Genomic DNA, 14683 nt, shown 5'->3' with positions numbered 1-14683 from the left:
CATGAACATGTTGTGCAATCTTGGGAAAGAATGAAATTGATGCTAAGAAATTGTCCTACTCATGGTTTAAATCTTTGGATGACCATACAAAATTTTATGCGGGATTGAATTTTATTTCTAGAAATCTTTTAGATTCTGCCGCGGGGGTACTTTTAAGGAAATTAATTTGGGTGAAGCTACTAAATTGCTTGATAATATTATGGAAAATTATTCACAATGGCATACCGAAAGAGCTCCTACTAGTAAAAAAGTCAATTCGGTAGAAGAAATAAATTCTTTGAGTGAAAAAGTTGATGCTCTTATGAAGTTGGTTGCTAATATAAATTCTCCCACTGATCTTAATGATGTGCCTTTGTCTACTTTGATTGAGAAAAATAGTGATGCCGTAGATGTGAATTTTGTTTCGCGAAACAATTTTAATAACAATTCTTATAGAGGTAATTTTAATCCTAGACCTTTTCCGGGAAATTCCTCTAACAATTATGGTAAATCCTATGTAATCCTTCTAAATAATAATAGGAACACCTCTGATCTTGAGAATAATATTAAAGAATTTATCAATGCTCAAAAAAATTAATACTATGATAGAAGAAAAGTTGAGTAAGATTGATGATATGTCTAGAAGCATTGATAGGATTTCCCATGATATAGAAAATCTCAAGATGAAAATTTTTGTGCCTAAGGTAGAAGAATCAATTAAAGCTTTATATGTTTCTATGGATGAAAGTAAGAAAAGAACCGCTATGCTTAGCGCCAGAAGAGAATTATTAGAAATGGCGTTTTCTAGTGATTGCTTTCATATAAATGTTGAAGATCTTAAAATGATTGGTGGTTCTTCTATTGATCTTCTTTGTTTAGTAAAATTAAGATTGATGAAAAGGGATTGAAGAAGAGTTAACTTTAGTTAGAAGGCGTTCTGATAATTCGGAGTGAAAATCTTGTTGAGAAAATTGATAAAAGTGGGTTTGAAGAGGTCAAAATTTTAACTAGTGATGTGCCCACTCTTTTGGATTACAAAGACTTTAATTATGATAATTGCTCTTTGATTGATTGTATTTCTTTGTTGCAATCCATGATAAATTCACCTCATGCTTATGAACAAAATAAAGCTTTTACTAAACATATTGTTGATGCTATGATGAAAGCCACAGAAGCGACAAAAATTCTGAATTTTTTACACACGATTGATATACAAATTGCCCACGTTGTCCTAATTTTTCGAAATTTAAAAAAAAATTAAGTTACAGAAATATCGAAAGTTTTCAGATTGCTACAAACTGTTCTGTTTTTTACATATTCTGTTTCCTTTGCGTTGTGTGCTTATTTTGATGGATCTATGGACTCTTTTGAAGGGTTTGAGACATAGCAAAGTTGGAATACAGTAGATACTAGTAAAATGCTCATGCGTTGCCACAGGCCTTTTAGTTTTTGTTATGATTGTATATATACTCGTACTGTTATTATTGTATAAACCTCGGTGAATTTTGGCCTCTTCTACCAACATCGTCTTAACACCCTCGTCAATGGATTCTTTTTTAATGTTGACACAATCCATCTTCATCTCTCTCATACCCTGCAAAAATAAACCCTGCAAAAATAAACCAGATGTGAGCTACCGGATGCGAGCATGTGATCATTTTTAGTCAGAATGAGTGGCATCCTGCTTTTTAGTAGAGTGAGTCATACCCCAATTTTAATAAACTGTAGTCTCACCTATAATTCACTTGTTGGCAATTATTCTCATAAATGACTTGTTAGGGTATGTGATATTGTTCACTATATAAAAAATTATGTGACATTTCACTCATAGCAAATAGTTGCTTTTCCCTAAGAAACCAAATAGGGCTCATTTTCTTCTTATCTTAAAAGTAGCAATTCATGCTCTCACTATCTCACCGCTTGCACAACACTCATATTCACATATCACTAGGAGAACGCCCGTGCGTTGCTACGGGCTACAATGTATACTAATGAATCAACCAAATGATTAAGGCCGTCTCCACTCTTCAAGGTCGAAACCCATTTCTTCCTCATACGTTCAGCCGTGTTCGAACATCAAACCAGCGCCCAACATGCTCCAATATGTGGGGGAGAAATATGGTTGTCCGGTCTACCCACCATATTATCTTCAACGCGCAGTCCCAACCCAAAAAACACACCCTAGGACGCACTCTTCTCTTTTCAACATATTTTATACAGTAAGAATAACTATATCGCAGCAAAGAGAAGAAAATATTTTATAATTATTACCTCATCAGATCAACATATAATCAGAGACTTCACAACTTCAGGTCACATGAAATTGAGACAACCCACTATGCGATGTTGGCATTATTCAACCAGAAGACACCACTCCAATCATAAGTGTTGACAACTCAATCAAGGGCAAGCCGCATGCTTGTGCTCGGCATTTTCTGCCCCAATCTGACTAATGTTCACCACCATCGGCACTCGCACGACCACATATTTGAGTTCAATGAGTCATCACTTAAATAGTTGATCTCGTAACGGAAAATGCAGCGAAAAGCGTGATTGATCATATACGGTTCAAAATTTAGAGTATTCTATATTGAACAAGGTACTTCCGTTGACAAGGTATATAATTGTTGCTTTGCACATCTATTCCACTAAAGACCCAATAGCACAATTATATTTATATCAAGATGAAAGAAAATATTGTTTTTGTTACATGTCTATTTGGTAGCTCACTCCATGATCCCGCAAAAAAAAGGTAGCTCACTCCATGCAACAGATTCTAGGGGTCTGCTGGTTGTCAAACTATGGTATGCACAGGTTTTGAGCAGCAAGTGGAGCTAGGGATGAAATAATACTCCAGAATATTAAAACGTGATGTGGATGACTTCTGCTTGTAGGATCCATACAGAAGGATTAAGCTAGGTGCTCACAAACCTTGTTCAGGTTGCAATGGTGCCTCCTTAATAGTACGAAAAAACCACCAAGGTGTCTGCCCAAAAGTTTTTGCTGCACCCAAAATAATCCATAGTTAAACAACACAACTCAAACTAAGAAACAACAAAAGTATAAATGAAGATGGTAGATTTGTTATTACAACAAACAAATTGAGTGAGATAAGAGCCTTTTGATCAGGAAAGGTAGATGAGCCAGGTGGTAACGAAAAGTAAACATCCAGGAAAGGGAAATAACATGGGAAAGTAACCAATCTATTGTGCCACCCCCACATCGGCAGTGTGGACAAGGACAATGAGAACCCAAACATCCTCACCAACCTCTCTTGAATTCATGGCTCCAGTAGCAGCTGCTACAACTGCAACATAAATTATAGTGTGTTCAACCACGTGCCGTTCGCTGCACGGCGACGCGAGCAAAGACAAGGTCGTCCTTAATGGCTTATGTTCATGTGAAATAGGCGAAATGGACCGTCGGGGATGCATCTAGCAGGGCCAGTAAGAAATAAGGCACACATTAGTTGACCCAGCTTAAAGAGCAGGCCCTATGATGTACACATGTTTTGCTTGTCAAGCACAATCTTCAGACTGTGTCCAAACTATCTTATTGCTTTGGCTATACGTACTCAAGTTATTTGTTGGTTGTATGCGCTCAAGGCACAATCTCCCTAACTTTAGGTCAAATGGTCCTGGTTAATTTTCTATCTGCTTACTCGACGGCATAACTCGGGGGATTTGGCAATCAACCGCTGACAAGGGTTTTCCCGTTCCTTGCTGCGAACACAAATATTGGCTATACCTCAATACTCCTGAGAGTTTAAAAAACCCGCATTGGGACTCACAGGCTTGTCATTAAACGACCGGCAAATATTAGTTTGGGCATGAGTTTCAGGTTACAATGCAAAAACATGACCACACAGTCACTCCTGCACCCGCTGTGTGCTGAATTCACACTACATTTCGGTCTTCCAGAAATATTGAAATGTAAGTAGATTTTTTCACTTAAAGCAGCTGTACAGCCTTCAGTTTCCAGTACAAATAAGATTACTAAAGCATTACAACATTACAGGGAAAAGGGTGATAAATAAAGAATATATACAATAGAAGACAAGTATTACCCAATGTAGACAAGTATTACATGCATTCAATTACTTCACATTAGTAGCCCAATGCCAGTAGTAAAGTAACATAGTATTAAGCTTAGCCAGAGCTAAGAACTCAAGTGTTTCAGAGTAATATACCTCCCCGAGCACATAATGTCTTTCAAATGGTTGATTAGTCCGAGATGGTAATGTAGTTACATATTTCCAATCATTCAATTGCTTGACCTGTGATAGGAACCAAAAAAGTATATTAAAGTATAATGATTAGCTAGCGTTCCAGACTAAAACAACTACTGGATTCTCCCCCTATTATCTTTCAAATAGTTACCTACTCAAATCAGAGATGGTTTAGAACTTGCAGATTTCCCATTACGGAATCTTGCTTGGCGCTTCAACTGTAGTAACAGCCTACATTTTTTACTTCTAGTAAAGATTAAACTTGGACCATTTGATAAATCTCGCAGCCATGTCAACATACAGCAATGGCACCCACAATACAAAAGTCGAATATTGTATCCCTAATATACATCAGGAACTTGATTAAAAAGTATGCGATTCACGGTGTTGCCGTCGTCGAGGGTGAAGAACATGTCCATGTTCAGATATGCCTTGCTACTCACCATCCTTACGAGCCTAACTTGTAGACCACCCAACCATCATGTAAGAAGCCATATCTATAACCTTTCATTTTTGTTTACATCAGCTGAACAATATTCTCAAACAAACCTACTGGTAACTGGCACATTGTGCTTCTTTACATTGTAGCCTTGGTTAAGTTCACCTTAATGGTGCAGGCAAAATACGATTTATGTTAAACAAGGTATCAAAATACTCCGGATATGTCATTTCAATTTGGAATAAATTCCGTGGCAGCTGAGTAATAAGCATACAGATTGTTCGTGAACTCGTCGCCAAAAATGTTAGAGCAAGCAGGGTGTTGACGTCATGTCCCCGTCAGCCAGGTCCCCTACTTGGTATACTAAAATGTGTATACATTCAAACAAATTAGAGCAAGCACACATTCTTCCTTGGCAATCAAATGGACTACATAGCTAACCAAATTAACGCTCCACGAATCTTGGGAAAGACCAGTGGGTTTCTAGCCACTAATCCTTCTTATGTTATTGTTTTTCTTTGTTTTGATCAATCAGCGGTCCGGCAGGTGGTAAACATATTCTGAATATTTCATTCGTTAATCAGAAGTTCAGAACTAACCGTTGGAACATATATGTGGGATCGACATCATGAATATATGCCCATTCTTGGAGTAGGTCGCGGCACATAAAGCAATAAATGGCAGATAATATCTTTATTGATATATCAAACCATGTGTACATGATTGTGCGAGGAGCTTTGACTGAGTGAATGAATTGCTGCATAGTGTATACCTTCTTCACATGATGATTGTCAGTGTATGTCCTTCCCATCAGGAGCTCCTTCCCGTCAATTATCTGCACACAACGCTCTGGTGTAGGTTACAGTTCAGAACAACAGCCATGCTAAACGAGACATCATGTCATTTCTAGCCACACATCATCTTTGGTTATTAGGCCGGAACTGTCCAGCAAACTGGACCTCGTAGTTCCTAGTTCACAAGCACACAAAACTTAAGATACTGCGCTTGCATGTGCAAAAGTACCCCGACGAGTATTGCATTACCTTTCATTACATTGCGGGCATTCAAAAGCCATCACAACGACCTGCAAATTTACAAACGCATATCTACCACCGTTTTAAAATCAAAACAATAAGCTTTCGCAACGAGAACAGAGTGCGATGAACCTTATCTCCTGGAAGTTGGGAATCGTAGTCAGCAGCAACCTCATGGTGCCCTGACCAAAAGAAAGTACGCATCAGAATTCACAACGAGTCAAGCCGAAACCAAAGGGAATGGGGTTAGGAGCTGTGCCACAGATCAAGGCACTTATACTCTCGCCGCAGCGCATGCAGAGAGACTCATAGACTCGATTCCGTGAAGCGTCTCATCGCTGCTTAGGCATCCGCAGAGGAGCGGAGGTCCGTCACAACGCGCCCTTCTCTGACCCCTGCTGCAAGCTCGCCATGTTGCCAAAATCATAGAAGGCACTACAAGACAAAAAAATAGATTTGTAATTAAAATAAATCTAGTTGTGAGATGTGAATATTTTAAAAATCGAAAGCTTGGAAGAATAGAGATGGTCACATGGAACATACCGAATACCAATAGCGCACTAAAGACAATCACAAGGCAAATGCCCTTTCCGAGACGTCATTGCAGTAAATGTTCGAATAATATCCTTATCATCAACTGACTTGACTACCTCCTGCTCATTGTAACTTGTAATACATGACTTGAACCATTCATTATTGATCTTGCTACGCAGTTTGCTCCCTGTTAAAATAAGATCACAATTTGCTCTTTGTTAGTGCTCGGCAGAAAAACAAAAGTGTTCATAAAACTTTAGAAAAAGACAAATAAAAAATACAGTCATGCAAACTTAAATAAAATGAGATGTTTGGCTTGACAGAACAAGGATTACAGGATCAGGAAAATCAGCTTTATCGACAAACTTAAATAAAGTAGATACTTGGTTGCAACTAAAACAGAATCAAGTGTTGTAGAGCCCTCCAGTACAATTTTTGGTTGGAAAGACAACTCAACCAAGGGATTAGCTAACACAGGTGCGAAATTCACAAGATAGCATTAGCTCTGAAAGAAAAATATCTATACAGACGTACATATATTACAGAGATATCATTAGTTCATTAGTTCTGAAGATCATACACAGTGACAATACAATGGATATCAGAAAGGAAAACACTTACAGAGCCAGTCTGAATAGTGAATAGTATATGCAGTAATGCAGATGGCACCAAAGTATGAAGCAAGTCTGGGATAATTTGGAGATCTCAAAGAAATATGGCATGAAGAAAAATAATAAACAACAGTCAGCTTCATGCAAGAAACTTGCATCTGGAGTAACATCAATAGTAGTTACTAAAGGCTGACCAACTATTCTTGCCCGCTCCACATATCTGTAGCACTATTAAACTCTTGTTGCATTTGAAACCTCTATTCCTTTAGTTTTACTCGATTTTCAAAGCAAGCCGGTTGAATGTGTAGCTCTGAGATTCCAACTCTACATGGACCAAGTAAACCAGAGTAAGCTAGCTATGAGCCTATGACTATAAAAGTTACTTGTAAATTTGACTGTCTATCATGTCTGAATTACATATATTTTCACCAGCTTGGCAAACTAAGTAAATACATATGCGGCAGTGTTACTTTCTCAATACTTGAACCAAGAAGATACAATATGATATCAGAGAAATAACATTAACCTTCCACTTCGCAACAGGATTTTATTGAAATCGTAAACCCAAGAGCACCACCAAAGCAAACAACTACCAGAAACGGCCCGACCTGTATGATCTCTAGTCCTGCAGCTGCACGTCGTGACCGCCGCTAGTGATGGGGCACGGTCGTCGTCATCATCTCCACCTGAGGCGTCTCCTTCCTCCTCCGTGCAGGTTCTCGCCTATAAGTCTCCCCCTGCCTGCCCCCCTCCCCCCTCCGCAGCCGTCGCACGACGACCACGTGATCGTTGTCAGCTTCATGGGCGGTAGAGGCAGGGACCCGCCACCCGTTTCAGAATCACGGCGATTCCCAGGGAGTGCTTGGCTTGCTTGTTGTCCATTCGTACGGCTCTGCGTCGCAACCACTATCATCAATGGAGCCACGACAGTCGTCCTCTCCGTCTCAGGCTCAGATGTACATGAGCTAGATAAATCCTTATTACTCTCCACAAGCAACATAGTCAATGACACATATAGGAGCAACCTATATCACACATTATTCTCAAGAGCTAGTTAAGTTACCAACAATCATTTATTATTAACCTCAAGCACTATAATTCAAAGAACATAAAAATGAGGAAAATCTGAACAAACATAACCATTTGGTTTTTGGACACTGCTAAGATAAATATTCAGATATCTTGATGTTTAAAAAAGCCTATCAATGCTTTTGGAATAGTTATGGTCTGGTCAGAATGGGCCATTTGTTTTGAGATTTGAGTAATACACAGTATATTCTCAAATGGCAACGTGTACATGAACACCAACCTGCTGAGATCAATTTTTTTTGCGAACGTACTTGCTGAAAAATATGGAGTCTGCAAGACTACAATCAAGACATTGTGTCTCTCACTTAGGCTTTACATATTACCGAAAAATATATAGTCTGCAATCAAAATATTGTATCTCGGTCTTTTGTCAGCAACATCTAAGATTTCGTAAGCTATGACAGCAAAAGACCAACAAGTGCAATAATTGGAACATGGAAGAAGCTTACGTGGACATGATGCCATCGGGTTGTATGCCAAGATCGTGGTTGTAGAGCTCCCTCTGTCTCCCTTGCCAAGCTCTCCCTCCGACCAGCAGTAGAACAGCCGCTCCTGCTGCTTTTGAACTCTCCTTCCACGCTGCCGCAGATCAGTTGGCGACGTAGGCCAACTCTCCCTTGTATCGTAACGTTGAACAAAATATGCATCTATGTTTACTTTCCTTGTATCATCACAACGTATGGTATAAATTTGATTGTGTCCCTGCCATAAATCTGAATCCTACATAATATGAAAAAAGAAAGACAGATTTGTTAATACAACATAACACGGATTTGTTAATACAACATAGTGATAGTACAGGATGGGTATGTGGTATCTTGTTTGCTCTCGGAGAGTGTGATGCCCTTCCTCCTAATCTTATTTAAGCACTGGATCTAAAGAGGCATCAACATTATGATATGAACTATGATAGTGGCAGTATAATATGAACTAATCTAACAGAGAGTTTGATGTCCGTTCTTCTAATCCGCACTGCACTGCTCCCTCCCTGTGCTAATCTAACTATAGAAAAATCACCACAAAATGCGAGATTGGGCACCCACCTTCTGTCGGGCTGCTGCTGTTCCGCCGACATGGAGGCTCTGCGGCGAGTCCCCCGGCCAGATCTGGCCACATCGAACACCGGAGTGGCAAGGCCTGGCCCTCTCTCCGTCAGATCGGGTAGGGGAGGGGAGATCATGACCTTGGATGAAGGGAGGAGATCGGGTAGGGGAGGGGAGATCGTGGCCTTGGATGAAGGGAGGAGATCGGGTAGGGGAGGGAAGTTCCTAGCCTTGGACGAAGGGAGGAGGGAGGCCGAGACCCACCTATGCCAGGCACGTGGTCGCCGCCCCTCTGTACATGGCTGCCCGGGGAGGTGGGTGGCGGTCGGCTAGGGAGGGAGGTCGTGGTGGCCGGTTCCTCTTGAACCTCGGCGGCGGCGGCTCCTGTCGGATCTCGGCGGCGGTATAGGGCTCCACTATGGCGGCTGGGGCGTATTCCCCTCGCACGCCCCTACTGCCTTCCTGGATCGTAAGCGGCGTGGACGGAGGGAATCGCTCGTGCGTGCGAGGGTCTGGTTAATTTTCGTAGGTTAACCATCGTAGATTTTTTTAGGACGATTTTCTGTCGCTGAACCGTAGTGTTTCACAATGGGCCTCGTGGTAGCATGCTGTTTTTTTTGTCGGTCTCGAGGGAGGAGGGGGGGATCGCTGGGTAGCGGGAGGTGGGAGGAGGTACCAAAATTAACCGTGGGAGGTGGGACTAAAAAAAACCTGGAAGCGAGACTACCAACTGCTCCCTTAGGAGTTTAGATTCTGCTGGACCACTCTCCTCATCACGGTGTCATCGCCGCTACCTCTCCCAACCATGACTTCTCACGGCCGCCTCCCCTCGACGCCACAACATTCAACTCGCACATTCCTTATGTTATTTAGAAGGATGCACATTCCTTATGTTATTTAGAAGGATGCTTCCATTTCTTGCTTACTGATAGACAACTGCTAATTTGTTATCTGTATGCTTAGTTTCTTTCACATTCGAAGTGCATCTTTTCTGTGTCCTTATGTTAAATTCCCACCATCATATGCGAACTTGCTGACAAGTGAAAAATATGTAAATAGCTTGAAAAAGGGTGGATGGTCAACCTATCAATTTGAATTTTCTAGTTTTGCAATGTAACCGCAAGCAAGCAGCTAGTAAATAAGATGAACACGAGATCTTATGTTGGACATGGTATCCAGTTTGTAATTTAGAAGGAGCGTTGCAATTACCCCTAGTAATCCATATTCAACGGAAGAAATAATATGCACATGAGCAAGCAAGGAATGACATTGTGTGTAATTTGTATAAGATAAGAAAATTAATTATCCATATTTGCCTGTCATGATAAACACCAATTAGGCCCTATCATTTACTACTCCCAAGTAACAACGTTTTTTAGCAAGAACAAGATTCATAACCCACACATGATCAGACACTGCAGCAGTGGCCTGTCCTCCAAAGTATGAGTGCATCCATCTTGAAACAAGTTTATACCATCATCCGTAAGGGAGGCCGTAGCAGAAGGTTTAGACAGCCTAGAAACCCATGTGTCACTTTTAATTGCAAAGATGCAACCAAAGTGCAATATTCAAAAGCAAACGATGGTATGGCGGCACTTGCAAAATACTAACTGTTTGTATAGTATTACGACAACTACCTTGCTAATCAGGAAGAAAATTTTCAGGCAGCTTGTCCTTGCAATCAATCGATATACAACTGCTTTAGGATGTCGTTCCATGCTTGCCAAAATTACAAATTTTCAACGAGATATGGCAAGCTCCACCTTCACAACACTGAACTGAAGAGCTCACCAGAAGAAATGCATTGATCGGTAAGCTTAATATTCCTGCTCTTCTTCCTCCTTCTCCACCCACTACCACTGCCTTCCTAATCCGACCACCCACACATACTTTAAATTCAAACACTTACCCGTGTATTTATGTTATATTTTATAATGTGCTTGTCTTAACAACGTCCGCCTATAATTTTTTATTGGATCAGAGAAATTTCTCTCACACACACAGAGGAGACATATTAGTAAACAATATTAAGAAAACAATCAAAGTAGTAAACAACATTAAGAAAACAACCAAAAAATTTTAGAAAACAATTCAATAACTACTTTGATTTAGTAGCTTTTCCGCAGCCTAACCTCAGGCCTGCGCTTCACCGAGCTCCGGCCGGTACCGGCACCGACCCTGATGCCAAGCTTTTGCTTGACAAACTCGAGCATGTCCTCCCCTGAAACCTCTGCGACGCCCTTGTCAGCCCAGTGCCCAAGCGCTACACGCAAAAAAAAAAAACTGACTATTTGGAGTCTCTGTACGGATGGTTCAGTAGCTTATTGAAAACCTATACACTTTGCAACATTTAAGTGTGTGATTGGGGAAAGGAGCAGCAAGTTCATGTTGTTTTCTCATTCTAGTTTTCAAAGTATAACTGCATGATAGTAATCAGTACTTCCAAATTGGATCATGAGTGGAACAGGATCATGAGTGGACTCACTGGAGTGGTAGTGCGAGAAACAGAGATGTATCGCGCAGACCATCTCGAGGTCGTACTTGTCATCATACTCGAGGCTTGCAGGAAACTGCTCGTCTCCAATCTATCGGAAATGGATGGAAGAACACCGTACAGAAAGGGAACCAATGCAAATAACCTCCCCTACCTAGAACTGCTAATTTTTTACTGCAGATATAAGGATGAAAAACAGAAGTTCAGTGAATGCCTTACTTCAAGAATATCAAGACCCTGTAGTGGAGATCTATGCATCTCAGTTTTGGTAGGGGAGGTTCACTTAATCTGACAGATAACATCTTCACAATTAGAGAGACCACAACTTTGTTCCTCGACTAATTAAGAGTTCCGTTCTGTTTGACACATCAATTTGAGCAAACATAAACACTTGTAGTCAGCGGTTCACTGAGTCTCGCATGGCATGTAAGTAACTTACCAAAGAGGGATTAATATCTGAAGGTTTCACGAAAATTCTTGGTGGGATTTGTTGAACGACTGACCTTAATGCATCCAGTGTGCTCCCTATGTAGGCATTCATGTATTCCACACTATCAGTGTCATTCGCAGATGCCTTGCCTGAAGTGAGATGCATGCCACATCAATCATAATAGACTGGAAGCCCCCATAGGTATGTGCAGAACCATGGCCAAACTGCTGTAAATTTTACCGAATCGATTAATTTTAGATGAAAATTGATTAAAAATTTGGAGATCAGTGTGGCCAGAAAGTAGATCGACTTGCCATTCTCTTGGACATAAATGGGGAGCCGCCCATAGGTTTCAGGTACTGCAGCACACATTTTAATTCTTCTGGGTCATCTGGACAAGCCGTTGGGACGTACTGCACTCAAGAGAAAAAGTTCCATGAACCCGATCCAATTCCCAGTTCAACTACTTCATGTCCAAAACAGTGGAAGCAAGTAGCATCTTTGACAAAACTAGTTGTACACTTTTACCCCACTTGTCGGGTCTGTTCTAGAACCTGTATCATGGATGAAGATATCCTGTAAGTATATGTTTTGAAAGCTTCGACAAACCATTTGGTCAGTATATATGTTAAACGAAACAAATTCCCAATTTTAGCTGTTGAACTCATGATCAATGCAGCATTACGCCCATGCAGATACAAAATTTGCTTACCTCTCTGGTAAACTAACATGTCTGGTCCATAGTCACGAAAACCTTCCTTTAAAGGGTGACACGGGAGCCAAAAAAAATTCAGCAGAATAAAAAGAGCACTAAAAAGTATGGTATTCTGAGATCTGCAGACACTATAATATACCTGATCTTCATGGGCACTTCTTTGGCCAATGGATATGTGGAAAAAAATTGTGTATAAAGAGTAAAGAATTTTCGTAGTTCCTCACAAACTGCAACACGAGTATCAAGCAAGACATCAAACATCTTTATGAATAGAATTGCTAGGAAAGGCCTATTTGATCTGCTATAAAATACGGTTTACTTGATAAATAATGAATACAGCTCCTGTGAAGAAAGGTCTAATTCCTATATCTGCACATCACACAGCCGCGAGATAATGTACTTCGCTTAACACGGACTATGCTTGGTAAAAGTTGGATGTGTCCGTACCTAACATAAAATTCATCTTATGCTTTTTATTATCGAGTGCAGCTGTTGCATACCTTGTGAACTTTGGCCTCGGTGTGGTATCCGTGTACTTATCAAGGCCGGCATGTCAAGAGGACCAGACGCGAGTGGCGTAGCCAAGATTTTAAACCGAGTGGTCCAATTGATACAATTTTTCTGCACAAACAAAATATAGCATGCCAATATAGTACTAAATCACAAAAAATAAATTAGCACACCTTCTCATAGGTTTATTCATCTGTTGGAGCGAACCCATTAACCAGTTCAGTATAACGATTCTGAATTGTAAGAATCTGGAAAGCACAAGCAAAACCACACTCTGAATAATAATTGAACTATAAGAGATAAAGTATACATGCCAGCCAGTGATGCTCCTACCTTCACCAGCTTGTGTGGTGCGCATGCCGATGCCCCTGTGTCCTCTTGCCGGCTGCTGCACACAGCCAGGCATGTCTCTGCCTAATGCTGCTTCTGCTTATCGGACGCCCGCATCACCGTTCGAGTTCGACGTTTAGTCTGGAGAACGATCAGACGATCGGGGATCGTACAGGTACGAGGAGTCAATCACAGACGTACCGTAGACTTACTGTCGTTCGGTATTTGCAGGCCTTCGGTACGAGGAGTCCCTGAAGCATTGGGCTGATGGCAAATGGATGACGCCCCGGTGATTAGGGCAGTCGCCTATAAGATAGGACGGAGTGGAGGCATCATGTTGGACGGCGGCGGCGTAGTGGGCTGGAAGACAGCGTTGGAGGGAGCATGGAAGTGGCGCAATCCAGAAGATGGTGGCCGCCAGGAAGATGGGCGAAGCGGAGGCGTTCCGTCGGGCGGCGGCAACGGCAGGAGACAACGGCGTTTCCTCCCTCTCCTCCACGGATCCAGCGTCAGGGGTGTAGCAACAACGCACGACGGAGATCGAGGGAGAGGGCGGAGCCGTCGGCGGCGGCTGGGTCTGTTCGCTCGTGCGGGGGAGAGGTGAGAGAGGCACCCGACTAATGATGATAAGAAAAAAAATAAAAACAAGAAAAGGTGGGAGAAGAAAAAACCGGTGGGAAGGGAGAAAAATCGGTGGAAGAGCCGATCTACCGGGGGTACGAACAAACGAACGACGATGTACAGACTGCCGATTAGGAGTAGAGACAGGGAAACAATATAAGAAATTTTCTCATTATGATACGTCAGGGCGTGACTTCGATGGTTGTGTTTTTTCCTAGCGAAGCTAAGTATTGAAGGGGATCGGTGGTACAAATGAATCGGAGGAGGATGTGATCTATTTGGAAGGTGATCTCATGTATACGATATTATTTATGAATTCTTAATTATCAAATATTTACATGATTGAATTGAATCGACACCTGCCAAAGCAAGCACGAATAAATGGAAGGAGTATCAGACGCGATTCGGTTTTAAGTGCGAATAAGAAAACATTAACGTGGGAGGGTGGTGTGAGGTGAGACGAAAATAAACCGGACGAAAATAAACCCGACAAAAATAAACCATGTATGCTATTCACCAACTCAGACATTATGAGTAGAGACTAGTAGAGTGCCCGTGCGTTGCCACGGGCTCTTGAAATAGTTTGCAAGAGTTACATGTTAACTTTTTAAGGGCTCGCCCCGCCG

The 14683-nt window shown here is 41.4% G+C and overlaps 1 protein-coding gene across 50 annotated transcripts; it reads right to left on the bottom strand.

The window, feature by feature from the left end:
- Positions 1–1150: 1150 nt before the first annotated feature.
- Positions 1151–14094, bottom strand: LOC109746229 (uncharacterized). Of its 50 annotated transcripts, XM_073499980.1 has the most exons (21): positions 13649–14064; positions 13440–13577; positions 13097–13354; positions 12736–12823; positions 12594–12639; positions 12410–12435; positions 12196–12294; positions 11891–12108; positions 11671–11807; positions 11443–11542; positions 11090–11220; positions 8364–8634; positions 8135–8192; positions 7434–7850; positions 6224–6401; positions 5813–6115; positions 5690–5730; positions 5419–5481; positions 4359–4438; positions 4169–4255; positions 2542–2982 (listed from the first exon to the last, which is right to left on the bottom strand). In XM_073499980.1, exons 9-14 carry the CDS (start codon positions 11707–11709, stop codon positions 7502–7504), a joined length of 948 nt encoding a protein of 315 aa, XP_073356081.1. In that variant the 5' UTR covers positions 11710–11807; positions 11891–12108; positions 12196–12294; positions 12410–12435; positions 12594–12639; positions 12736–12823; positions 13097–13354; positions 13440–13577; positions 13649–14064; the 3' UTR covers positions 2542–2982; positions 4169–4255; positions 4359–4438; positions 5419–5481; positions 5690–5730; positions 5813–6115; positions 6224–6401; positions 7434–7501. The 50 variants fall into 50 exon arrangements, 45 of the variants coding, with proteins under 45 accessions (XP_073356120.1, XP_073356098.1, XP_073356111.1 ...); XM_073499979.1 differs by having other exon boundaries at positions 11955–12108; positions 13440–14092; XM_073499982.1 differs by having other exon boundaries at positions 11891–12105; positions 13440–14092.
- Between the last annotated feature and the right edge of the window lie 589 nt (positions 14095–14683).

This window comes from Aegilops tauschii, chromosome 5, assembly GCF_002575655.3.
Source record: "Aegilops tauschii subsp. strangulata cultivar AL8/78 chromosome 5, Aet v6.0, whole genome shotgun sequence".
NCBI classification, from domain to species: domain Eukaryota; kingdom Viridiplantae; phylum Streptophyta; class Magnoliopsida; order Poales; family Poaceae; genus Aegilops; species Aegilops tauschii.
This window is presented reverse-complemented; position numbering and strand designations above follow the sequence as displayed.